The sequence below is a fragment of the Equus asinus genome, chromosome 15 (assembly GCF_041296235.1).
Source record: "Equus asinus isolate D_3611 breed Donkey chromosome 15, EquAss-T2T_v2, whole genome shotgun sequence".
NCBI classification, from domain to species: domain Eukaryota; kingdom Metazoa; phylum Chordata; class Mammalia; order Perissodactyla; family Equidae; genus Equus; species Equus asinus.
The window spans coordinates 27,733,685-27,759,534 of NC_091804.1; the positions used below are offsets into that span (position 1 = coordinate 27,733,685).

The 25,850-nt window shown below is 44.8% G+C and overlaps 3 protein-coding genes across 6 annotated transcripts in view; 2 read left to right on the plus strand and 1 right to left on the minus strand.

The window, feature by feature from the left end:
- The window catches only part of PHF20 (PHD finger protein 20), a 143,943-nt gene extending 135,564 nt beyond the window's left edge, over positions 1-8,379 (plus strand). For 2 of the 3 annotated variants that reach the window (XM_044747851.2, XM_044747852.2), the window contains 2 exons: positions 1,283-1,466; positions 5,836-8,379. In XM_044747851.2, coding sequence (XP_044603786.1) covers positions 1,283-1,466; positions 5,836-5,978 — 327 coding nt within the window. In that variant the 3' untranslated portion in view covers positions 5,979-8,379. The remainder of the gene's footprint in view (positions 1-1,282; positions 1,467-5,835) is intronic. The other variant, XM_070485837.1, reaches the window with a different exon arrangement.
- A 1,088-nt stretch (positions 8,380-9,467) lies between these two features.
- Positions 9,468-10,545, minus strand: SCAND1 (SCAN domain containing 1). Its single transcript, XM_014850791.3, has 2 exons — positions 10,376-10,545; positions 9,468-10,271 (listed from the first exon to the last, which is right to left on the minus strand). The coding sequence occupies exons 1-2, from the start codon at positions 10,510-10,512 to the stop codon at positions 9,704-9,706; spliced, it is 705 nt and encodes a 234-aa protein (XP_014706277.1). The 5' UTR covers positions 10,513-10,545; the 3' UTR covers positions 9,468-9,703.
- Positions 10,546-24,205: 13,660 nt separating this feature from the next.
- Positions 24,206-25,850, plus strand: part of CNBD2 (cyclic nucleotide binding domain containing 2) — a 47,180-nt gene continuing 45,535 nt past the window's right edge. For both annotated transcript variants that reach the window (XM_014850789.3, XM_070485425.1), the window contains exon 1: positions 24,206-24,256. In XM_014850789.3, coding sequence (XP_014706275.1) covers positions 24,206-24,256 — 51 coding nt within the window. The remainder of the gene's footprint in view (positions 24,257-25,850) is intronic.

The window sequence follows — 25,850 nt, forward strand, 5'->3', positions numbered from 1 at the left end:
TTGTCAGAATGTTTGCTGGTTTCATCAGTTTTCCTAAGAGCTACTCTTAATTTTTGTTATTCAATTCATTCTCTTCTGGAGTCCCTTGTGTCATCCTCTTGTCAGTGTTGTCATCTTTAACTGTTCATGGTCTCATTCTGCCCTGTCCTCAGTTGTCAGTGAGGCTTGGTGTGATTTGAGAGCTTCTCCAGCCTTGTCGTCCTTACTTTCTGACTTTACCCTCCGGGTTGGTATCACCAGCATTAAATACGTTGCTGCATGTTGCCGAGAGGGAGTGTCCTAGATTATAAGCCTCTCAAGGGTGGGCATTGTATTGTACCTCATTCGGTCTGTGCCCTTGCCCATGTCTAAACAGTGCTGGGCAAGGCTGATAAAGACACAGTGTTTAGAGACAGATGCAGTTTCAAGTCTGGGCTCACCCACTCACTGTGTTATTCTGAGTGGGTCACTTCACCTCCTCAGACGTGTCTCCTCACCCACCTGTAGAATGAGGCCAGTGACAGTGCTTTCTCAGTTATTGCGCAACATATTTGTGAAGAGTTCTCAGCACATGGCTTTGCACATAGTAAGCTCTAAATAAATATTAGCTAGGATTTATTTCATTTCAAATGAATGAATGAAAGATTGAGATCACAAACTCCAGAAAAGACTTGTGATCCTGCAGACTAGGCAGATTTCCTAGTGGCTCTGGCATGTAATAAAAAAAATCAGGAAATACTGGGCCTAAACAAAGCAACCAGAGTCATAAATCTCTTTCAGCCTGATGGCGGGCACTGTGTTTTGTAGACCTTATCCTATTTCGTCCTTATGTATCTTTAAAGTAAGTTTTACTACTTCCATCTTTCCCATGAGGGAACAGAGGCTCAGAGAGGTGAAGTAACTCATCCAGGTGCACACATTCAGCAAGACACAGAGCTAGGACTTCATACTAGTTTGTCTGACTCCCACATATGACCTTGTCTGCACTCGCCCTGCTCTACTCTGATCTCAGGGCTCTGGAAGCCATTCTCTGAGGGCTACTTCAGGCCTACGGCCATTGGGCCAGTCACTGGGAGGCAGCTGTGAGGCCCTCTGAGCCAGAGGTCTGTGCTGCCCTGAGGTGGTTACAATGGGTACAGCAGGCATGCATCTGCTCAGTGCCCGAGAGAAGGAGGAAAGGGAGATAGAGATTTGGAGTATTCCACCTGCAACTGTTTTTTCAGATAGTTGCAAACACTGGCTGGTTGGAGAAGGGGCTGGGAGCTGTCTCCACTCAGTAACTTAAATGCTGTTGCATCCCCAGGTGAGGGACTATGTCTCTAAAAAGGTCCTACCAGAGGAAGCCCCTGCTCGGAAGCTGCTGGACAGAGGCGGAGAGGGGCTGCTGAGCACCCAGCACCAGTGGCAGTTTAACCTGCTGACCCACGTGGAATCCCTTCAGGATGAAGTCACGCATAGGATGGACTCCATTGAGAAGGAGCTTGATGGTAGGGCTCCTTCCTTGGCTCCCTGCCTATTGGGAGGCACTGTGAGCCCGCCCGAGTCAGCTGCTTTCTGAACCCCTAGTCTGGCTCTCCAGGGACAGCTGTAGTCTTGCCTCCTCTTCTTTTCAGTCTCACTCACCTCCCTTCTCCCCTCAAGATGAGCAAGCCTTACTTTTAGTCTTTATCGGGCACTTCTATAATCTGCATGATGCCAGGGGTCCTGCCTCTCTTGCCCAGTCCCTTCTGCAAGGAGAATGTGCAGGAGAGCAGCTGGACTCGGCCTGCAGGCAACGTATGATCTGAGAAAATCTTAACTAACCAAGTTCTGTGGGGAATTGAAACTTTGACTTAATTGAGTTTTTAGGATGTTTGAGGATTCATCTGAAAAGAACTTTTATTTTAGCCTTTGGTAAAATCTAAGATGAAGCTTTCTCTTTATCAGTAGAGATTTAAGAACTTGATTGAGTCATTTGTGTAGCCCCTGGGTATTTCTCCCAGATGTTAGTGGTAACAGATGGGCCTGGAGGACTGAACTTGTGATGATGAACATGATCAAGTTCAGTCTTTTTTGATCCCCAGGAAGTTGGCAGTTTGGTTTTTGAAGACAAAATTCTTTCTTGATTGTTCACTTATTTCCTAATTATTTGTGTTCATCCTTAACATGGAGCCCGATTAAGAAATAAATGTTCTGTTTGAGGATTCTGAGTACAGTCAGGCTATTATTAGTGTAATTGGGGATATAAAACATACTTAGATGAAATAACTCAGAAAAATGCCATATGTTACGCAAGCTAGGGTCACGAGATGTGGTCAGGACGTGTGTATGGCTGAGGCCATACCAGGGGAGAACTGTTGTGAGGGGAGGCAGTAACATGAAGGCTTTTGGGACTCCTGGGACTGAAGCGGAGCCTTGAAGAGAGTGATGTTTTCCGCTGGAGAGCAGGTGACTCAGGGTGGATAAGAGGACTGGCTCCACTGGAAAGGGGATTGCCCTGCTGGAGGACAGTGAGAGAAAGAGAGACCTACAGGCCCTCATGCGGACGTCCGGCTCCTGAAGCAAACCTGGGGAGCTACGAATGGGAGGCTAATTCAGGGTCCATCATGAGGGCATTTCTGTTTCTCTTTTACTCCTGAAAGGTTTTCTTGGGCTCCTTAGAATTGTAACTGATGCCACTGTCTGCGCAAACCCTGCTGTTGGAAAGCTGAAAGAGGATCAGTGCCAGACTGAAAACTGTAGATTTTTGAGAGAATGGCAGTAGGAGTGGCTCTGGGTCCCTGAGAGGAGGCTTAGCACCATGGAAACAGGGTGAACTGTTCTGTTTTGGCAAAGGAACCTGCCCTTAGGGCAGAAGTCAGAGTCTCCCTACTTCTAACTCACTGATTTGTCCCTCCCGCCTCTGGCTCGGGCTCCAGCCCTGAGCTCACTGAGTGGGCAGTGTGGTGGGGATGAGAAACTTGGGCTCCCTTCTCTGGCCTTCCAGAGGGCCTCGTATGTGTCCCGCTGATTTGGGGCCACAAACTCTGTTCGTGTTCTAATCCTCCAGGCCCAGGGAGGTTACCGAGGAAGCATGAAAATCAATTATAAAGTTTAAAGATTTTATTCAGGTAAATAGACTGTTGCATTGCATTTAATTAAGATTCATCAGAATCCCATTTTATTTCTACTGTGGTAGGGAGTGAACTCTCTTCAGTTCATCTAATTACCATCAAGATAAGCTCAGCTTTTATAGGAATTTGGATACAATATTCCTTTTTAAAAAGCCTAGTAAGCTGTTATATTGACTAATATATATGCTTTAAAAAAGTCATTGTTTTAATATTAACTATTATTAAATAATTTATTTAGCTTATATGAACAGTATCATAAAACTAAAAGACAAAAGATGTTTAATGACCATGAAAATATTGAATCTTTTAGCAATAGAAATATTATCTTAAGAAAAAAAGTTACCTTAGTGATCACTGGCCTCTATCCAGAGGGTCTGGGAGAGTGGATTTGAAATGGAACTTTGCCTTTGTAATCTTCTGCCTTGCTTGCAGTCATTATACTGCTGAGAAGCTCTTGACCTTCTTTAAAAGAGAAACTTGGGGTGATGGTACCGCAGATGGTGCAGAGAGAAGGCTGGCCTGCTAGATGCTAGGGTCCAGAGGAGATGCTGTTGGCTGCCACAGTTCTGGGTCTGGTCTTCAGCCCTGCAGCTCTAGAGAGGAGGCTTCTGCTTTAGGGGCTCCAAATATTCCTTTTAACCAAGCTCAGAGACTGTTGTCTTCTAGTCTGCACACTGGTGCCCTTTCTCCCTTTGCAAGCCTCCTCAGTCACCACAATGTCAAGGGATGTCTTAGTGAGCCTGGAACCAGATCTGAGGTAGTTATGGTGACCTTAGGAGGGGCCTCTCAGCAATTGTAGGATCATCTTGTCAAGGACGGACTCGCTGACTTGTCTCAGTTGGAACTTGTCCAGCATTGGCTTCGGGTCTTTTCTCCATTTATACTTGTGCCTTTTTGCTGAGCAGTCCTCTATCTCCTTCCAGTTTTTGTTTTGTTTTTAAGACTTAATAATGTATTGAAACTGGTCACTATGGAGTTTTTATTGCTCGGGAGGTCACTAGTCACTCCTATATGACTTTGATCCTTTACTCTTGGTTTTCAAGTTCAGGTCTGAGAAGGCGGTCTTATTTTTCTTATTTTCAAGTCCTTGTACTTGTTGGGGTATGGAAGAGGGAAGGTTCCTCCTTGGAACCTCCAAATACGAGTAAGAAATCTGAGAGAGGGGGGAAGGTAAGCTCTGTGGAGCCCAGGCCATCAGCGGGGCATTTTGCTAGGCCATTCCCATGTTCTCTCACTGCCTTTGTTGAGTGTCTATTGTGTTCCAGGCACAATTGAGTGCAAGGCAGACTCGACCTCTGCCCTCATGGAGCTTGGTCTTGTGGTAGAGACAGATATTAATTAAATCATCCCACTATATATAATTACAAACCATGGTAAGTGCTCCAAAGGAGGAGAGCATGCGATAGCATGGCACCCGTAAAACAGGGACTAGATTCAGAGTGTAGAGTTGGGGAAGGCTTCCCTGAGAAGTAACTTGCCAGGAGCAAAAGATTTAGAAAGATAGGAAGAAAGGTGGGTGGCCGAGTCTGAGGAGGGGAGAGGATTGTGTGTGAGGCCTCAAGTTGCTTGAGGAACAGGAACTGGGTGGGTCTTCCTCTTTCTGCTCCTCTGGCTCCAGGGTCCAGAAGATGCTCTGTACAGGTTGGTGCATGGGCTAGAAAGTTTACAGGCAGGCCAAGGTAAGCACAGGGCCTCCGTGGAGGGGCTGGCTCTTGTCAAAGATGCAAGGTTCCAAGATGGACCCTTCCAAAATGCCAGAGCTTCAGGGAGTGGCTTGGGAAAGAACAAACATCTTTCCATAGAGAAGTCCCTGCTCTCAGGAGGAAGACAGCTTTTTCAGTATTGAAGCAATTATAATCAAGTGTGTTAGTACCTGGACATCTTACATTAAATACTTAAAGAGAGAAAATAAAATCAGAGTATTCTGTGCTAGTGATAGGAATTAATACGAAGCAAATCAGAATTTATGGTGATAAAAGTAGACTTTTTCAAGTCCCTTTAGATTCTCATTTTCTTAACAGGAGGATAAAACACCAGGCTCTCTGATTTCCAACATGGGAAAGCCTTATAAAGATTGGGCAGGGGCTGGCCCAGTGGCACAGTGGTTAAGTGTGCATGTTCCAGTTTGGCGGCCCGGGGTTCGCTGGTTCGGATCTCGGGTGTGGACATGGCACTGCTTGGCAAAAGCTATGCTGTGGTAGGCATCCCACATATAAAGTAGAGAAAGATGGGCATGGATGTTAGTTAAGGGTCAGTCTTCCTCAGGAAAAGAGGAGGATTGGCAGCAGTTAGCTCAGGGCTAATCTTCCTCAAAAAAAAAAGATTGGGCAGTAACACTGAGAAAGGTGAGTCCTGCAAAGCCTTCTTGATGCTAGAGCTGCACTAATACAGTAGTCATTAGCTCTGTATGGCTATTTAAGTTAATTAAAATTGAATAAAATTTAAATTCAGTTCCTCAGTTGCACTAGCCACATTTTAAGTACTCAGTAGCTACACACAGCTAGTGGCTACTGTATTAGAAAACACAGACAAAAACCATTTCTATCACTGCAGGAAGTTCTGTTGAACTGCACTGCTCTAAAGCACCTGAGCTTTGTCCTAGGAATACTACTTGTAAGGAGGGCGATGAGTCAGTGTTGCCTGAAATGGCCCTCTCCCCGCCCCCCATGAGTGCTCAGATGGCTAAGGTGCTGGAGTCCTTGCTGATGTTCTTGCAGATCAAGTGTTGGGAACTCACTGGGTCTTCTCTCTCTTCTGCTTACAGTGTTGGAGAGCTGGCTGGACTACACGGGGGAACTGGAGCCCCCAGAGCCGCTGGCCAGACTTCCACAGCTGAAGCATTGCATCAAGCAGCTGCTGATGGACCTGGGCAAGGTGCAGCAAATTGCACTCTGCTGCTCAACATGAAACTGGGCACCCAAAACTAATGGGGGCACAATCCTGGGGCACCTGCAGGAGGAGCTTCGCGTATTTAAATAAATAAACCTAGCATGCCGAATGCACGTGACACCGACTGACTTCAGGGATCTGGGCAGGGGGTGTGATGGACATTGGAAAAGAGGCCATTTTGGCTGCTGGAGGGCAGGGCACTCTGATCTCGGAGCCTACCAAGAAGGTAGCAAATAGACTCTTGAGATTCCCTTCTTCTGTGCACATCATTGAATGGAGAGTGAGTCTTTTTGCACAAACTTCACTTGAAATCGTGCCACTGATGATAAATGGAATGAGAGCCAAAAAAGTTTAGTTGGAAACAGTTGTAAATTCAACTTGCAGCTTATTTAATTGACTTTTCTGTCAGGTTGGGGCACACGCCAAGCCTTCTGGTTTCTGCCTGGCTTGGATTTAGGCAACAGGCATCATTTTCATTTTTCCAGCTCCGTGGGAATGTCGTGACTTCACCAATCTGTGGAGGTTGGGAAGGAGCAGAGGCCTTGGCTGCCCTGCCTTCTCCTTAGGACTCTTCACTTTTCTCACCACATCTCTTGCATGACTTCATGGTACCGGGGACAAGTTTTGTATGTTTTCACCCCAGAGTTGGCTGGGTTGTGTCTTTCGTAGCAGAGCCCATACATCCTGTGGAGGAACTAGAATCTCACTCTAGTAAGAACCTAGGAGGAATTCCAAACTGAAGCAGGCAGGGTCTGGAACCCAAAGGACAGCATTTTCTACCCACTTCTTAATATTGACAGCTTCCCAGTTCCGTTTGATGTCCAAAAAATGTTTCCCAAAATTTTGAATTCTTCCACTGTAAAGATTTGTTACAAAAAATGTGGTTTGGGGAATTACTTTATTTTATATTGTTGTAAACAAACTTCAGATTCTACATGTGCCGCTTTCTGCTTCCCTGAAGGGTGTATGTTCAGTAGTCGGCATTTTCAGAATTGTTTTAATATACTTTAACACTTTAGATTTCCTGTTTGTATTATTTTGTGAGATCAAGGTGATTATGCTGCTTACGGTCCAGGTACAGTTTGTATCCTTTGAGACAATATTTGTTACTCTTGCAGGTTACGTTTCCACGTGTAATTGCTCTATTGTTTTGTTTTTCCTTACTAGAGAAAGTTAAAGAAAATGTTCCATGCTTTGAGGAGTGACCTGTTTCACCATTTAGTTTTCTTATCACGAAAGGCAAAAATCAAAGCACAGTTGTCCATTAACACTCACAAGTTAATTATGGGTTTATGAATCTGTAATGTTATATGCTGCAAATATTTACTATGTAAACGTGAAGTAGCCATTAATAGCGGTGACAGAATCTCCAGCGACGTCTGTAGTGGTTAAGCTTTAAGGCACAGGTCATTTTGGTCTGAAGGCCTCTATATCAAGATCTGTTTCAGGGAATGTTCTGTCTAGTGATTTGTTCACCATTTGATATAAAATGAATTTAGGACAAATTGACTTGCTGTAGCTTATCCATCAGAGGGAATATACGTGGCTATCACATCTGAAAGAAAGCTGACACAATTCCTCTCCAAAGAGGCTGTTTCCCATTGCCAATATTGTTGTTTCTGGTTTGGGAAGAAACGCTCAAGGAGTGTACATGGCATCTATGTTTTGACAGACAGCCACATTATAAGAATTGTGTGATGCTTGTCTGAAAAGGGAGGAAACAGGATGATTTTTTGTAGCCACAGCTGTGAGGCATGACTGTTGTATTAGATTACTAATTTTCCTTTTCTGAAAATAACATTTGAACATCACATCTGGGGAAGCTGTAACGTTAAGGAAGTCAATCTTATGTCTTTTTAAAAGATGGAAGCAGAAACTGAATTACCCTAATTTTGCCAAGTGGCCATTACTGGGTTTATTACGTTTTGTAAAGGAAATAATCCCATTTCACTCATTGTGACTTTTGTCCTTAGGGAAGCAGGGATGACTCCAAGTTCTCATAACCTCAGTGTGCTTCCCTAATTTAAAGCCATGTTGAGGGGCTCCATCCCCAATTCCTGGGTCAGGTTGCATTAACCCCAAGTTGGAGCACTGGAAACTGTTATTTGCAAATATTACTGTTACCATTTAGAAATATGTACACTACCTAAGTTTTCTTTTGAGAAAAACTATCCATCTATAAAAAATTGCCTTGACAAAAACAGTTCTGGTTTGACTAATCATTTTGTTTTTTTAAGCGATTGAGTGTAAGCAAGGTGGACCCTTGATGAGCCAACATTGCACTGTGGATACATATCTATGTTTACGCGCTATTAGAACAGAAGGCGCTGTATATAGAAATATTGCTTTGAAGCAATATTTGCAAAACATGCAAACTTCTGTATCTGTATTTGGGAAAATAAAAGATTTTTGTTGCTATGTTTCAGTCATGTTATTGATTTACAAAGTTCTCTGTTCTATTTTTAATATGCATCACTTAATTTTTTATAAACATTACCTTTTAAAGGAAGCCTGCTTTTACATTCTAAACATTTATCTTCTGCAGGGAGGCATATTCAAGCTCCAGATGCTAAATCCCAAGAAAGTATGCAAAATACTTTTGAATTCATTTAAGTGTCTTTAATATTCAAAAGTAAAATGCCCCACACCAGCCTCTAGCCCAGACTGGCTACTTTGTGGTGTGACCTGCAGGCTTATTTGATTTTGATTGTTGAAATCACTGCAGGGAAGACAGATCTGGCTTTCCTTATATTAAGAGATGGCACCCACTGCAATCAGGACCCTCCTGAGACCAATCCAAACTGCCTGTGGACCCCAATTAGCTCCTTCCTGGATGAGCAGAAGACTCAACAGTTTTAAGATTTCACAGGAGAGCTTCCCTATTACCTCCCCCAAATTCCTTCTTCCCTTTCTAAACAATTACGCTTCTTAATAAAATCAGTTGGACAGACATTAAATAGCTCCAGCAATGTAAATTATCCATTAGTTCACACTAGGTGTGCTGCTTAAACCCTTCTAGAGGCCTAAAATTTGGCAAGGCAGGTGAGTCTGGAAGCTTAAACTAGAACTCGCCAACAAGAACTAGCCTCTCTCTCCAAGGACCTGCATTAAAACAGACCTAGAGCTTGGGCCTTTTGGGAAGCCTGTGCCCAAAGGGCACACTCGTGGAGCAAGTTGGCGGCACTATTGGTACAGAGGTGACCAGTTAAGTACTCAAGAGAGCCAGCTATTTGCCTGCACAATCCCACAAACCACAACCACTTATAAGGCGCATCACTATCATCTATCTTTTCAGGTATGAAAACAAGCTCCCTCTGTAGCTAGTGAGAGGTAGGGACGAATGTGTAACCCACGTTGCTGGAACCTTCATCACACAGACTCCAACTGAAAAAAAGAACCCCAAGCGGGGTCCTGGGAAGCGCGCAGGAGAAAAACTTCCCAGATGTGGTGGAGACCCAGGCCTAGTCAACAAGCAATGATCCCACAAAAGCCAGCGAAGGCCAAGAGAATAGGAAACAAAGGCTTTATTATCACGGGCTCCCAACTCGGTTTCGCCACCAGGCAGAAAGGAGGTCGATTTCTCGGGGAAAATAAACCAAGGACGAACGGAAGGGACACACCAGACTACAGGAACTGCCAAAACTCGTTTTTCATTGACGCGGAGTAGTGAGCCCGGCTCAAGCCCCCGGGCCCGATCATGGCTCCAGACCGGAGAGCGCCCGGGTCGCCCGCAGCTCCGCCGCTCAGCCCGTGATGCGCACATCGGTGCGGCGGCGAAGCCGCCGGGCCCGCGCCGCCTCGGGCAGGATGGCGAGCAGCTGCTCCTGCACCAGCATCTCCACGATCTGCTCCTTCGTGCGAATGTCGGGCCGCAGCCACTGGCGGGAGAGCTCCCGCAGCTGTCGGAATGCCTCCCGCGGGCCCGCCGCGTCCTGGTAGCGGAACTGCCGGAAACGCTGGCGGAACGTCTCCGGGCCGGGCCGGGAGCCGCCGGGGCCTGCGGGGGAGCGCGGAGCGGCTTCGGCAGGCGGCGCGGAGCCCAGGGCCGCGGGGGCCGCCACGGGAGGCGTAGGAATCGCTTCGGGGACCGCGGCGTTAGGGCTGGGGGGCTCGAGGGCAGGCGGTGTGGCCTCAGGGGTCGACGAGGAGCCCGCAGAGTTACGCTCCGGGCCTGAGCTCAGGCCGGCTCCTTCCTCTTTCTCCGGCAGCGGCGCGGGGCTCCCAGGGGCCGCCAAGCTCGGCTCGGTCGCCGCCATGACGCTGGCTCTGGACGTCACTCTTTGTTCCGCGGCTGTGGGCTCAGGACTGCGTCTGCGCGGGGGCGGGGTGAGGAGGCAGACGTCTCCTGCCAAAGCGCAAAGGCCGCGCCGCGCCGAGGGAGGCAGACACGGGGGGAGCGAGGGGGCCGGGGCTACCGGCACCAGCTTAGCGCCTGGGGAGGCCGGAAGCGGAAGTCTCCGTTCGCTCCTCCATGCTGAGCTCTGCGCGCGAACGCCCGGAAGCCGAGCCCCGGCTCCCGGAAGTGGCGCCCCCTAGCGTTCGCGAGGCGCATCCGAAGGCGGGAGCGACCGCGGAGTGGCAGGCCAATGGAAGCACGTGGTGGCCTCGGGATGGTGGCGCGTCCGTGCACCAGTTCGAGAAGGAGGAGTCGGAGGAGGAGTGGGAGGAGTGGGAGCTGGAGCCGAAGCCGAAGGAGGAGTTCCTCAAAGGGGTCTTTATCCGCTACGATCGCGTCTCGCTGCAGGTGACCTGCGCCTGCCCCTGCGTGCGCGCCTCCTCACTTGATCCTGATTAGATGACGTCGAGCCGAGGACTCGCGGGGCCTGGAGCCCGGCTGGTGGGGGGAGCGGGGCAGCTGGATGGCGGTCGGGCACTGGGGGCGGGCCAGAGTTAGGGGAGTTCTGTCCCTCTGTCAAAAGAGGAGGGCATCAGCGCCCACCTTATTGCTAGAAGGACGAAACAGAACGTGTGTGAGGCCCTCCACACGCATAGTAAAACTTGCCCTTCCCGTGGCACAAAGTAAATGCTCAAGAACTCTTTGCCATTATTATTTTTTTGCGTGTCCTCTGAAACCAAGAGACAGACGGCTCTGTGGGCTCTGCTTTTAACTTTAGAATTAGTAAATACACTGTAAATGCGTTGCCCCATATGGTGACCACTAGCCGCATGTGCTTACTCCCTTGAAATGTGGCTCCTCGCAGTTGAGATGTGCTCCAATGTAAAATACACGGGTGGGACTTAGTATGAAAAAAACAATGTAAAATATCTCAGTAATTTTTTATATTGGTTACATGTTGGAATGATAATATTTTGCATATATTGGGTCAAATAAAATATATTATTAAAATTAATTTCACTTGTGTCGTTTTACTTTTTAAATGGGGCTATTAGGAAATTTTTAAATTACGTATATGGTTTACGTTATATTTCTGTTGAACAGCACGGGGCTGGGCTTTTGGAGCCTGGCTGAATCCCCAAGTTCCCATTGCAGGGTTTATTTGCCTTAGGTCAGAGTTGTTGAGAGGATTAAGTCAGTAAAGCCCTTGGAAAGAAAGGGCTTTTTAAATAGTTGCTGTTGTCTTCATTAGGTGAATTGTTCGCTGTCTCTGAGCTACGGTTTGATCATCTATAAAATGTAAATGTAATAGAACTTACCCCATGGAAGTTAGGAGAATTCAGTGCGATGATGTAGGTAAAAGCATGTGGCTCTGACAGCCCTTCAGTAAGTGATAATGTTCTGTTTGACAGCTGACTCACAAACATATTTTGTATCCCCATTTAACAGATAGGGAAAATAAGGCCCAGAGAGAGACAAGGGTCCCATAGGAAAGGTTTTGTATGACCCTTGCGGTCCGTTTGAGCTTTGTGCAGATTGAGTGGACCTGTTTAACAAGCATCAACACATCAGTGGCCCTGATGGAAAACTTGCCTCCCACATAGGATGTGCTCTTTTGCATGAGTAGAGGTGGATCCTCACAGAACAGTTTACAGAACCTGAAAATCTTGAAAGTCATCACAATGTGTCTTTAATGCTTTTTGGTTACTGATGTAAAAATTGGGAGATTTCACGTGCAAATCTGGATTTCCAGCTTTTCTCGAAAAAGTGGACAAGCTGGCCACACTGAACCAACCGGCTTTCCTGCCAGTTAACAATCAGCTGGGGCTGAGTTGAGTCTCCTTCCTTTAGACAAGATACTCTGTCCCACTTGGCCTCAATCCCCACCACACTCTGGTGTGCTCCGAAATAGAATGATGTTTGTATTTACTATTGCGTTCAGGTTGTGTTTTCCTTAGAGCTGGTGTTTTTCTCTGTTTTCTTTTCAGAGGTGGGAAAATGGGCCTAGAGTTTGTTGCACCTACTGGTTCAAACCTTTCTTTCCTCTGCCTGGGCCCTGGGCGGTTGGGTTTGCTGCCCTGCTGAACCAGCAGTCCTAGTGCCTGTGTAACAGGTGGTGTATCCGGGGCCAAGGGAGCACAACAAGCTCTGCTGCAAGGATGAGGGGTCGTGGAAGGCTTCCCTGGGGAGGGGACCTTTAAACTGAGACTCATGAAATGCATTGACACCAGTGACTCCATTTTGTACCTGGACTCCATCTTGTTAAAGATATGAAACTGCGCTGACCTTGCTGACTTGTCAAAAGGGAGTTATTTGCCGAGAAAGGACTTTCTGAAGGACTATGCAAAACTATACTTTTTGTGATATCAGCAAGCTGTCCTTGAGTAAGCCAACAAACTGTAACATAAATTTACCCTCCCTAACAAACAACTGAGGTCATTGTTCTGGGCCCTCTTTTTTGCTGATAAAAACTTCTGACTTGTACTCCTCAGGGGCCGCTTTTCTGGCTACTGCCAGAACCTGTGTTCTCCAAATTGCAATTCTAAGACCCCAAATAAACGCTCTCCTTTTGTTTTGCAGTTCCCTCTTTTTTCTAAGTTGACAGAGTCAAGAAGAAAACGAGTGGAGTTAGGGACCTTCCAGGTAGAAGGCACTGCCTGTACCAAGGAGCAAAACTTTGTGGAAACTGCAGGCTGGATGGAGGAGTGGTTGGGGCCTGGGGAAGGGATGAGAGCTGAGGTTGGAAGGGCAGTTGGAGGTTAGATCATAAAGAGCCTGGAATTCCATGTGGAAAGATTGAATCCTGTCCTCTCAGGAAAGGGAATGAACTCTTGTGGTATTTGGAATCATGGAATGTTGGATCTCTAGTCCATTTCTTCCATCCCTGTTGGAATCATAGTATACATGTTAGAGATGGAAGGAAAGATCTTAGAGATCTGTTAGAATTGTGGAACATTAAAATGGAAGGGGCCTTAGAGGTTAAATCCAAAATCCAATTCAGTTAGGGGCTGGCCCAGTGGCACAGCGGTTAAATTCGCATGTTCCGCTTTGGCAGCCCGGGGTTCACTGGTTCTGATCCTGGGTGCAGACCTTTGCACTGCTTATCCAGCCGTACTGTGGCAGGCATCCCACGTATAAAATAGGGGAATATGGGCACGGATGTTAGCTCACGGCCAGCCTTCCTCAGGAAAAGAGGAGGATTGGCAGCAGATGTTAGCTCAGGGCTAATCTTACTCAAAAAAAGAAAAAAATTCCAGTTCAGTTATTCGAACCTCTATGAGTCAGTAAGCCCCCAGAATCTGAAAAAAAAGCTATAATGCCTCTTCTTAGAAGAGGGATGCGCTTAGATACTTCTGCATACAGTTTCAAGTAATTTCCAGATGTCCTTGAACCAACCCAGAGGGCCCAGATTAAGTTTAAGATATATATTTATACGTATTTTATTCTCCTGATTTTGCAGGTTGAGAAGCCAAGACACCAAGAGGCAAAGGATTGGTCCAAAATGAAAAAACTAGTAAGTGGTTCCATGAGGACAGAATTCTTTTGATTTCTAGTCCAGTGGTCTTATTAAGCCTTTTTTTTAGCACTAGGTTGGGAGCTCACTTGGAATCATAAATCATTCAACTCTTATCACTTAGCTTCTAACACAACGGCTGACTCCCAGTTGACCCTCCGTAAATGTTGTTTAAGGGAAAGAGGACGAGCAGTGGATTGCAGACTATTCCTGTGAAGGGAAAGCTCTAATGTGAGTCTGAGCCTCTTTCAGACAGAAACTCTACTGTCTTTAGATGGCATGCTATTATGGGTTGCGGAAAAGAGGCCTGGATACTTTTTTTTTTTAGTGAGGAAGATTGGCCCTGAGTAACATCTGTTGCCAATCTTCTTGTTTTTGCTTGAGTAAAATTTTCCCTGAGCTAACATCTCTGCCAGTCTTCTTCTATTTTGTATGTGGGATGCTGCCACAGCATGGTTTGATGAGCCATAGGTATGCACCTGGGATCTGAACCTGCGAACCCCAGGCCACAGAAGCAGAGCATGTGAACTTAACCACTATGCCACCAGGCTGGCCCTGATACTTGTTTTTTTAATGCTTTTTATTTGTAAATAATTATAAATTCATAGAAAGTTGCAAAAATAGTACAGAGAGGTCTCATGCACCCTTCATCCAGTTTTCCCCGATGGGAACATCTTGCATAACTATAGTACAATCTCAAAACCAGGAAATTAACATTGATACAATCCAAAGAGTTTATTCAGATTTCACCAGTTTTTTTTTTTTTTCTTTGAGGAAGATTAGCCCTGAGCTAACTACTGCCAATCCTCCTCTTTTTGCTGAGGAAGACTGGCCCTGAGCTAACATCCATGCCCTTCTTCCTCTATTTTATATGTGGGATGCCTACCACAGATGGCTTTTTGCTAAGCGGTGCCGTGTCCACACTGGGATCCAAACCTGTGAACCCTGGGCCACTGAGAAGCGGAACATGCGCACTTAACCGCTGCGCCACCAGGCTGGCCCCATAGATTTCACCAGTTTTATATGCCATCATTTGTGTATGTGTGTAGGCCTATGCAATTTTATCACTTGTAGATTTTTGCAACTACTACCACAATATCTAGAAATTTTTTTTAAAGATTGGCACCTCAGCTAACAACTGTTGCCAATCTTCTTTTTTTCCTTCTTCTTATTCCCAAAGCCCCCCAATACATTTTTGTATATTCTAGTTGTGAGTGCCTCTGGTTGTGGCATGTGGGACACCGCCTCAGCATGGCCTAATGAGCGGTGCCACGTCCGTGCCCAGGATCCGAACTGGCGAAACCCTGCTGCTGAAGCGGAGCACGCAAACTTAACCACTCGGCCCCGGGGCCGGCCCCCTAGAAATGTTTGATCACCACAAAGATCCCTCGTGCTGCCACTTTATAATTACATCCTTTCCTCTCCCCTACCTGCCATCCCTAACCACAGGCAACAATAATCTGTTCTCCATCTCTATGATTTTGTCATTTCAAAAATATTATATAGGGGCCGACCCCGTGGTGTAGTGGGTAAGTTCACTGCACTCTGCTTCAGTGGCCCAGGTTTGTGGGTTTGGATCCCAGGCACGGACTTATACCACTCATAAGCCATCCTGTGACAGCGACCCACATATAAAGTGGAGGAGGACTGGCACAGGTGTTAGTTCAGGGCTAATGTTCCTCAGCAGAAAAAAAAAGGTTGTATAAATAGAATCATACAGTATATAACCTTTTGGGGTTGGCTTTTTTCACTCAGAATAATTCCCTGGAGATTCATCCAGGTTGTTGTGTATATCAATAGTTTGTTCATTTTTATTGCTGAGTAGTAATCCATGGTGTGGATGCACCACGGTTTGATTAACTAGTCACCCACTGAAGGACATTTGAGTTATTTCCAACTTGGGGCTATCACAGAGAAAGCTGCTATGAATTATTTTGTAATGTGGCTTTAGGTAAGTCATATACTCTTTCTGAGCCTGGGGATAATAATTACCGCACAGAATGGCTCCGAACGGTCAAAGAGAAAATATATGTAAAGGGACTGGTACCAAGTTGGCCTTATTAATTTTTTCAAGTGGTAATAGTAATGAAGGGATGACACTTATTTGAATGTGTAAGTTCTAGTATGTGGTGTTAAAAAAGAAAGGCACAGGCATTTCTATTATCATCAACCATTCCTGGGCATCTGTGTATATGTGACACTTTATTTACAGATGAGAAATTCAGATCTTGAGTGGGTGATTAACTTGTCTAGGTTCAGCCACTGAGTGGCAGGATGGGATTCAAATCCAGATTTAACATAAGATGATAGGTAACTGTGGAAGGACTTTACATAGGAGGGGGATGTGAGTAGATTGTGTTTTAGGAGACTCTCGATATAAAGGATATTGCTTTAGGGGCCGGCCCCGTGCCCAAGTGGTTAAGTTCTTTCACTCCACTTTAGCAGCCCGGGGTTCGCCAGTTCAGATCCTGGGCACGGACCTACACAGTGCTCATCAAGCCATGCTGTGGCGGCATCCCACATAGAAGAGCTAGAATGACCCACAACTAGGATATACAACTGTGTACTGGGGCTTTGGGGAGAAAAAAAAAGAGGAAGATTGGCAACAGATGGTAGCTCAGGGCCAAGCTTCCTCACCAAAAAAGGGCATACTTAAAAAAAAAAGAGGTTAAAACTTTATCATGAAAGTGTTGAAGCTGGGAAGTGAGATGACCAGAGTTGTGGGGGGGTCTCTTTTCTTGGTGAGGTAGATTGGCCCTGAGCTAACATTGTTGCCAATCTTCCTCTTTTTACTTGAGGAAGATTGTCCCTGAGCTAAGATCTGTGCCAGTCTTCCTCTATTTTGTATGTGGGACACCCCCACAGCATGGTTTGATGAGCAATGTGTAGGTCTGCGCCTGGGATCTGAACTCGTGAACCCCAGCTCACCAAAGCAGAGCATGTAAACTTAACCATTACACCACTGGGCCAGCCCCTAGAGTTTCAGTTTTGTACATGTGTATTTTCAGATCACTCTGGCTGCAAACAAACAAACAAAAAAGAAGATTCCTTTACTGCTGAATACTTAGATTATTTCCGATTTTTCATTATTAAAATAATGACAGGGGCTGGCCCCATGGCCAGTTGGTTAAGTTCACATGTTCTGCTTTGGCGGCCCAGGGCTCTCACTGGTTTGGATCCTGGGCGTGGACATGGCACCACTCATTAGGCCATGCTGAGGCGGCACCCCCATGCCACAACTGGAAGGACCCACAACTAAAAATATACAACTAAGTACCGTGGGGCTTTGGGGAGAAAAAGAAAAAATTTAAAAATCTAAAAAAAAAAAAAAAATCTAAAATAATGACAATCACCTAGTGCTTAAGGCTCTTTCTGTACTTTGGATTACAAGTATCTTTTACTATCAAATCTATTTGATTTCTGAGTTTGAAAAGCAAGAATTTGGGTTTTAGTAAGGGATACCTGGAATTCCTTAAACTACGTTCCCAATAGAGAAATGACTGAATGGCAACTTTTGCTATAAATTGCCACCTTCTTGTCCATAGACATGATTCTTAGAAACTTAGAGTTCACAGATTGGGAACTAAAATTCAGAAGACAAGTACTGGCCGGGGCAGAATCCAGGGCCAGCAATGTATGAAAGTTTTAGTTGCTCTTCATCCTCACCAGCACTTGGTATTGTCAAATTTGTTTTTTTTTTTAAGATTGGCACCTGAGCTAACAACTGTTGCTAATCTTTTTTTTTTCCCCCTGCTTTTTCTCCCCAAATCCCCCTAGCACAAAGTTGTATATTTTAGTTGTGGGTCCTTCTAGTTGTGGCATGTGGGATGCCGATTCAGCGTGGCCTGATGAGCGGTGCCATGTCCTCACCCGGGATCCCAACCAGCGAAACCCTGGGCTGCCGAAGGAGAGCGCGTGAACTTAACCACTTGGCCACGGGGCTGGCCCAAGTATTGTCAAATTTTTAACAGCCATTCTGGTAGGTGTTTAGTGGTATCTCATTGTGGTTTTAATTTGAATTTTCCTAATAACTAATGATGTTGACCACCTTTTCATATGTTTACTTGCCATTTTTAAATCTTCTTTTGGTAAAATGTTCAAATCTTTTGCACATTTTAGATTATTTTTTTGTTTTCTTATTGCTGAAGGTTTTCAGGTTGTGTTTGTTTTGTTTTTCACTTATCCTAAGGCAGTTTTTTGGCTAGGAAAGATTCGCCCTGAGCTAACATCTGTTGCCAATCTTCCTCTCTCTTTTTTCCTCCCCACCACCCCAGTGCATAGTTGTATATTCCAGTCGTAAGTCCTTCTAGTTTTTCTATGTGAACCGCCACCACAGCATGGCTACTGACGGATGAGTGGTGTGGTTCCGTGCCCGGGAACCAAACCTGGGCCGCCAAAGTGGAGTGCGCCAAACTTTAACCAATAGGCCATCAGGGCTAGCTCTGCAATATTTTTTTAATTGTGGTAAAATACACATAACATAAAATTTGCCATTTTAACCATTTTTAAGTGTGCAGTTCAGTAGTGTTAAGTACATTGACGTTGTGCAGCTATCACCACTGTCCATCTCCAGAACTTCTCCATCTTCCCCGACTAAAACTCTGTACCCGTTAAACAGTAACTTCCAATGTATCAGAATTTCATTCCTTTTTAAGGCTGACTAATATTCCATTATATGTAACACCACATTTTGTTTGTCAATTCATTTATCAGTGGACATTTGGGCTGTTTCCACCTTTTGGCTATTGTAGCTAATGCTGCTATGAACATTGGTGCACAGGTATCTCTTCGAGTCCCTGCTGTCAGTCTTTTTGGGTATATACTGAGAAGTGCAATTGCTGGATCGTGTGGTAAGTCTATGCTTAACGTTTTGAGGAACTGCATGCTGCTTTCCACAGCAGCTCCACCATTTTAAAGGGTTCCCACCAGCAATGCACAAGAGTTCCAATTTCTCCACATCCTCGCCAATGCTTGTTATTTTGCATTTTTAAAATGTGAGATATTAAGTAGAAAGTTTTAAGATATGTTACCACTAGATAAGAAATTCAAATTTTCGATAGATTTAGTAATTCTAAAATTTCATTTACATATAGCGCACACTACATACATCATTCCAGGGGGCCAGCTCTGCTCATGGTGAAGAGAATGCAGGTTCAGCTAATGAGGTGATTTAAATAAAAAGCCCCCAGTTCTATTTTCTGCTTTTTTCTTTTTTTTTAATAGGAAGTCTAAGAAGCTTGCTCTGGTCTCTCTACTGACTTTATTAACTTCTTTTTGGTAACCTATTTTATCAAATATGTTTGATCTTGGGGTGAAGACCTGTTTTATCTTTTGATGTTTCCATGAGCTTGAGATTACTGGGACTTAATCTAGCTAGAGTATGTTTGTAATTAACTTAGTTATTAGTAATTCTCGTTCCTGATAAACCAGTGTAGATGCAGGAGCCTCGATACTTCATATCGTTTGCCTTTCTCGCCTTTCACTGATTTCTGTTCAGTTGCAGCCCTCCTGGTTCCCAGTGTTCACCGAACCTGTTTTTACTGTGCTGCTCCACCAGTAGCTCTGCGTTCCTTATCGCACTGCGTTGATTCTGTTTTATTGCTTAAAAATGGATTAATTCATTTTGAATAGGTGATAGATATGTATATATATACCTAGCACAAAATTCAAAAGTCAAAAACGAGTCATTGTTATACTTTTTTCATCCTTTCCTGTCTAGTCTTAATTGATTATTAATGTTAGTTCCCTTTATATCTTTAAATAATTATATATCTGTTTCTCAGTTTATCAGGGTTTTTTTTAAAGATTTTATTTTTCCTTTTTCTCCAAAAGGCCCCCGGTACATAGTTATGTATTTTTAGTTGTGGGTCCTTCTAGTTGTGGCGTGTGGGATGCCACCTCAGCATGGCTTGATGAGTGGTGCCATGTCCGTGCCCAGGACTCGAACTGGTGAAACCCTGGGCTGCCGACGCAGAGCGTGCGAACTTAACCACTCGGCTATGGGGCCGGCCCCGGATTTTCAGGTTTAAAAGGTGTCTTCAGGTTTACAGCTCTTAAAAGTTCTCGTCACACACACACAAAAATTGTCACTATGTGAGGTGATGGATGTTAACTAAACTTATTATGGCAATCATTTCACGGTAAATACATATATCAAATCATTATGTTGCATACCTTAAACTAATACAATGTTATATGTCAACTGCATCTCAATAAAACTGGAAGAAAAAGGTTTACAGCTATAGAAGTTGAGGAAACCCGTGTACTCATGTTACGTCGCATCCCTCTATATCTCCATACTTATTTGCTATATTATTTCTTGGTTCTTTTTTAATTGTTCATTTCCATCTCCTTTCCTTGCTTTTTGCAATCCTATCCTCTGTATTCAGCAAGTATAGCTTCCTTTTTGATGTTTCTGAAATGACCTTCACTTCTGAGATGGTTTTTTTAAAAAAACACTTCTTTCCTGAGCTCCGCCAATGCCTTCTCTTCCAGTTTTCTCATCTTCTCTTCTTTGAACTATTGCATCTTTGCTTTGATCTCTTGTTTTAAAATTCATTAAGCCCTTTGAGTTCTTTGCTGTTCGTGCTTATCATCTGTCTCATGTTAGTTTTTTCCTAGAGAATGCCTTTCATCTGCCGTTTGTTTTTCTCGTTCCCTGCCGCCCTTTCCCACTTTTTTTGTAATATATTTATATAGGTCTGGTGCTATTTATTTTTCACTATAATTCCCCTTCACATGAAGTGAGTGCTTCCTGGACCAGCTATTTATTGGAGTTGTGGGTGGGGAAGGGACAGTGGTAGCATTCCAGGCTGGCAGTAAGTCTGTTGGGTTCCTGGTGAAGCTCTTTTGTTGACAACGGTTTTGTGCGAGGGAATTGGTTTAGCCCTTTGTCTTCCTGGCAGATGGAACTTGGCAGTGACAGGGTTGCAAAAATGGCATATCTGTGTGTTTCCCTGGTCAGTCTACATGCCCTGCTTTTCCTTGGGACCAGTGGCACCAGAGAAGCTCCCAGAGCCAGCCCTTACGTCACAATCCCCGTGTTGTACTAAAGGTGCCATTGGTTCTTCCTTCAACTGCTCCCGCTTTTTTGGAGAACTCTGAACTCTGCCAGTTCTCGCTGAGACCTGCAGCCCCAGCAATTCTTTATGGCTTTAATCTGGGTCTTCTTGGCACTTGCCGTTTCTTCCTAGGCAGACATGATGGCTTCCTACTCTAAGCACCTTTGTTGAGGGTTTTCTCTGGCCTCTGGATTGCTCAGCCCAGAAATGCTGGGGATGAATGCCTCTGGGAGCAGCCCTCAACCAATGAGACAGCTCTGAGGCAGGCTCTGGGTGGTCTCACTAAGGCCCCAGCACCTTGTAGCCCCCATTGCCCACAAGAGTGACATGTCCTTGAACATACCTCTGTCAAAAAATGTTTTCAATGTAAGATTTTTAAAACAATATTCAAGGAAAATGAAATGAATCCCTGGATTTCCTTTTTTATACAATCTTTATCAGGTTCTAATATCCATATTCTCTTGAATTCACAAAAAGAATTTGGTAGTTTTCCTTCTTTTTATGCTCTGGGACAGTTTAAGAAACATCAGGATCATCTGAAGTTGCCTGTGAAAACTTCAGGACTGGGACTTTTTTCTTTTTTTGGTGGTAGTGCTGGTGAGGGAGCTCTTTTACAACTTTCTCTTTTTCTTTGAAAATTAGTCTATTTACATGGTTTCTATTGGGGTCACTTTAGTAAATTATGTTTTTGTAGAAAATTATCCATAAAATCCCAATATTTAAGGGGCTGGCCCCGTGGCCGAGTGGTTAAGTTCGCGCGCTCCGCTGCAGGCGGCCCAGTGTTTCGTGGGTTCGAATCCTGGGCGCGGACATGGCACTGCTCGTCAGACCACGCTGAGGCAGCGTCCCACATGCCACAACTAGAGGAACCCACAACGAAGATTACACAACTATGTACCGGGGGGCTTTGGGGAGAAAAAGGAAAAAATAAAATCTTTAAAAAAAAAAAAAAAAAAAAAAAAAAAAAATCCCAATATTTAAGTGTTGATACCTAATTCAAATTTTTTAAAAACTCTGTCAAACCAGGCCAGCAGGCTAGTTATGGCCTGGGGACCACCATTTTGCAACCACTGATTATAGTCAAAAGATTTTAAACCTGAAAGAGGTCAGATAGATCCTATACTGGGGATTGCAAATATGTCACATGCTTGGCAAGTAACAGTTGTGTGAGGTGAGGACTTTGGTGAATTGGAGAGCCCATTCCCCAATAAAGATAAGCTAGTTAAGTTTTGGCAGTATTTTAACCAAAACACCATGTGGGTCAAATAAAGCAGTCTGCAAGCTGAGGTTGGTCCGTGGGTGGCTACTTTGTGGCCTCTGCCAGTTCAGCCTCACTTCCTGACTTGCCTCCTGGGCATCTCACATGCCAGCTACATCTCATGTGCCCTGAACAGGCCCTGCTCTTTCTTCACATATCTTTAGAGCTTTAGTATAGTGAGATTTTCTCCTTCCCCAGCATATTGTGAACTCCCTGTAAGCAGAGACTGTGTCTTATTCACCTTTTCATGCTTTGTACATAGTTGGAGCTCTGTAAACGTTTGTTGTATGACTTTCATAGTTAGCGAAACAATAAAGATCTTGTGTTGAAAAGAAATTATTTGTGGAATTGAGTCTAACTCCCTTTTATAAGTAGGAAAGTGAGGCCCAAAGTGGTTAAATGATTTACGCAGAATCACATAGGAATAGCACCAGTGCTCTTTCTGATGATCTACTCTGTAATGGTTCAGTTATAAGATTAGGAACTGGGACAGAAAGGGCATTTTCTTAATTTCCAGAACTGATGTTAATGTCTGACTCTGAGTCCCTAGCCTGCCTGCTAGCAGACAACTTAATTTAGATGTCTCCAGGTAAATTGAGATCCAGTCCAGTAATTTTGAGGGGATGTAATTTCAAGCTTATTGACTCATCTCAGGTCAGTTCAGAGCTCTCCAGGCTTCCTGCCTCTTCCTCCCCAACACTGGTCCAGTTCCCAGGGAAATTATACAACCACAGCTGGCAAGAGGTGAAGTTGGGAGTGTCTGCTTTTGGGGTCTCATCAGGTCCTTGGTCCTATTACTGGGATCCTCTGATGCCTCTCGTGAGTCTGGATCCTCTCCATGTCACTTGGATCCTCAGGCAACTCAGAGGACTGAATGGGATACCCCCCTGTCCATAGCCACTTCCCACCATCTCTCTTGCCTACCCCACACCCAGGAGTGTCCCTCAGAAACCCCCTAAACTTTTGTAGGGGATCTTCTTGTATTTCCTTCAACACCTGGTCTGTGGTACGGGAGGCAAAAACTCCACACTGTCTCTCTTTTTCTGAAACTTTCTCTTGCTCTGTCTCTCCCTGAGTTCTTTGCATCTTTTCTCTGGGTAAGGGTCAAAAAACCCAGTTCTATCTTTTCTCGCCTCTGTAAGTGGTTAGCATCTCACCCCAGGAATAGTGGCCTTTGAATTTAGTAAGTCAGAGCTTGCGCCTTTCTTCCCAGCTGTGCAGCTGTCTTCACTGTGTTCGGTGCCCTCCATTTGGCTGTCAGTTGGGGGAGGGTTGGCAGGTAGCCCTAGCAGGATAGGAATGGCAAATCAGGCAATGCTTGAAGTCATGGGTTTTCACTGAGGATTCTTGTACAAGAGCAAATTGGGATTATCGACTGCCATCTTTAATCTAGTAGAAAAGACCACTTTAGACCCTGTATTCTCCTCTACTTTTGGAAAGACCCTTGAGTGATTGAGTTCCAGTCACCATGTTCCTTTCAACATTTGGCACCCTATTTGGTTGAGGACTTCCTGTTTGCTGAATGTTCCTGATTTACTGATTCAGGATTTATAGGACAGTGCCGTGCACCTGCACTCCAGGGTCTCTAAGTTCTAAGCCTCGGAGTGGTCCCCAGGCTGAGTGTTGGATGCCCCTGTCCCCAGCCCAGATGCCTCTTACTTTCTTAAAGGTGGCCCCTTGACTCTGGTGGTCACTGAGCCACTTTGAGCCGCAGTCTCCTCATACATGGAGTGGGTGTCTAGTCCCTCCTCTTGAGGTAGTTGTGAGGATTAGCTAAGATAATGCCTATGAGTGAGTGCTCGGTAAATGTTAGATTCCCAGATTCCAGTTCCTTTCCACCGCCCTCACTTCCTTCTAGAATCCTCCACTGTGACATGAGGAGATTCTGAGGATGAGATTTTCTCAGGCCAAGGCTTCCAGCAGCTGTTGGTAGGATATGAGGAGTGGAGAGGAACTCTTATCTTGCCACCAAGGAAGCCATTTGTTTCTAATATAACTGGATTCTTGGGGAAGGATTTGTAGTCCTACCCTTGAAAGGCAAACGGGCTGGTTGTGCCATTTGCCACCTCAGGAACTATGAGGAAATATCTGGTGTATAATTCCTGGCAGGTCCTGAAGAGTGAACTGGTGAGCAGAGTGCCAAGGGCCCTGAGAGGGAAGAGTGGAAGACCGAACAGACGTTATTTGAGGAAGGGAGAGGCACGTGTAGGTGGGGACCTTGGATGAACGTGGCCACCCTGTAACTTTTGGAGTCACAGCATGGCCACAAAGGATGGAGTTCCAGATTAGGCTTCAGAAAGATTGAATTCTGACCCCTGCCGTGAAGCCTACTACCCCCTCGACACTGGGCAAATCACAGGCTACACTCTGAGCCCCTGTGTCCTGCTCTGTACCCACCCTTCCTGCCATTATGAGATCCGGAGAGAATAAGGCCCAGCAGCAGGGTTGAGTAATAGGTTAAACTTAGGGACTCTGGAGCCAGACTGCATGGGTTCAAATCTCTATCACCTATTAGTCATGTGACTAATATTAGTATTAGGCATGTTACTTGCTACTGTGCCTGTAGAGGGTGATGATAATATTAGTACCTATTGCATACATTTATTGTTGAGGATTAAATGAGTCAGTACATATAAAGGGATTAGAATAGTTGCCTGACAATGGCAAATTGTATTTGATAAATATTAATTTTATTAATAAAGCCTTTCCCCCTATTTCCTTTAGATATATAATTTTTTATTTTTATTTTTTGCTGAGGAAGATTCTCCCTGAGCTAACATCTGTTGCCAATCTTCCTCTATTTTGTATGTGGAACTCTGCCACAGCATGGTCACTGACAAGTGGTGTAGGTCCGTGCCTAGGAACCAAACTCAGGCTGCCAAAGCAGAGTGTGCTGAACTTAACCACTAGGCCGTGGAGCCAGCCCCAGGATGTATAATTTTTAAGGAAAATATTATAGTTACAGATGAAGCTCCTCAGCATCCCACTCCCTTTCTCCTCACTGGTAACCACTTTCCTGAGGTTGCTGTGTACCCTTCCTATCTATATTTTAAAATTTTGTTACATATGTATGTAGCCATAAGCAACTATAGTATATGGCATATTTTAAAAAATGGCCTTGTATTTCACCTTTTTTCCGCTCACAATTATGTGTGAGCTTTACCTGCATTGACACACACAGCTCTAATGCTATGTTCAATCTGTAATGTGTTGATGCATTCCTTTGCTGATGGGCAGACACTTCAATTATTTTCAGCTTTTTGCTGTTAAGAATGTGCCACAGTTGTCCTCATGCTATCTCCTTGTGAACATGTCTGAATTTCTCTAAAGTATATATAAAAAGTGCATACAATTCCTTGATTGTAAAGTACACATATCCTCAACTTTTTTTTAAAAAAAATTTTATTTTCCTTTTTCTCCCCAAAGCCCCCTGGTACATAGTTGTATATTTTTAGCTGTAGGTCCTTCTAGTTGTGCCATTTGGGATGCCGCCTCAGTATGGCCTGACGAGTGGTGCCATGTCTGCGCTCAGGATCTGAAGCGGCAAAACCCTGGGCTGCCGAAGTGGAGCACGTGAACTTAACCACTCGGCCACGGAGCCGGCCCCTCCTCAACTTTTTAAAATGTTGCCAAATTGTTCTCCAGCATAGTTGTGCCTTGTTTCCCATTTCCCCAATCTGATAAGTGTAAAATGGTATCTTCTTGTTACTTTAAGGTATGT

Coding starts and splice junctions, on each gene's coding strand:
- SCAND1 (XM_014850791.3), bottom strand. CDS start 10,512: ATGCGCCTCGCGAACGCTAGGGGGCGCCACTTCCGGGAGCCGGGGCTC. Junction 10,272..10,375: donor CAGGCGCTAAGCTGGTGCCG/GTAGCCCCGGCC, acceptor GCCCCCGCGCAG/ACGCAGTCCTGAGCCCACAG.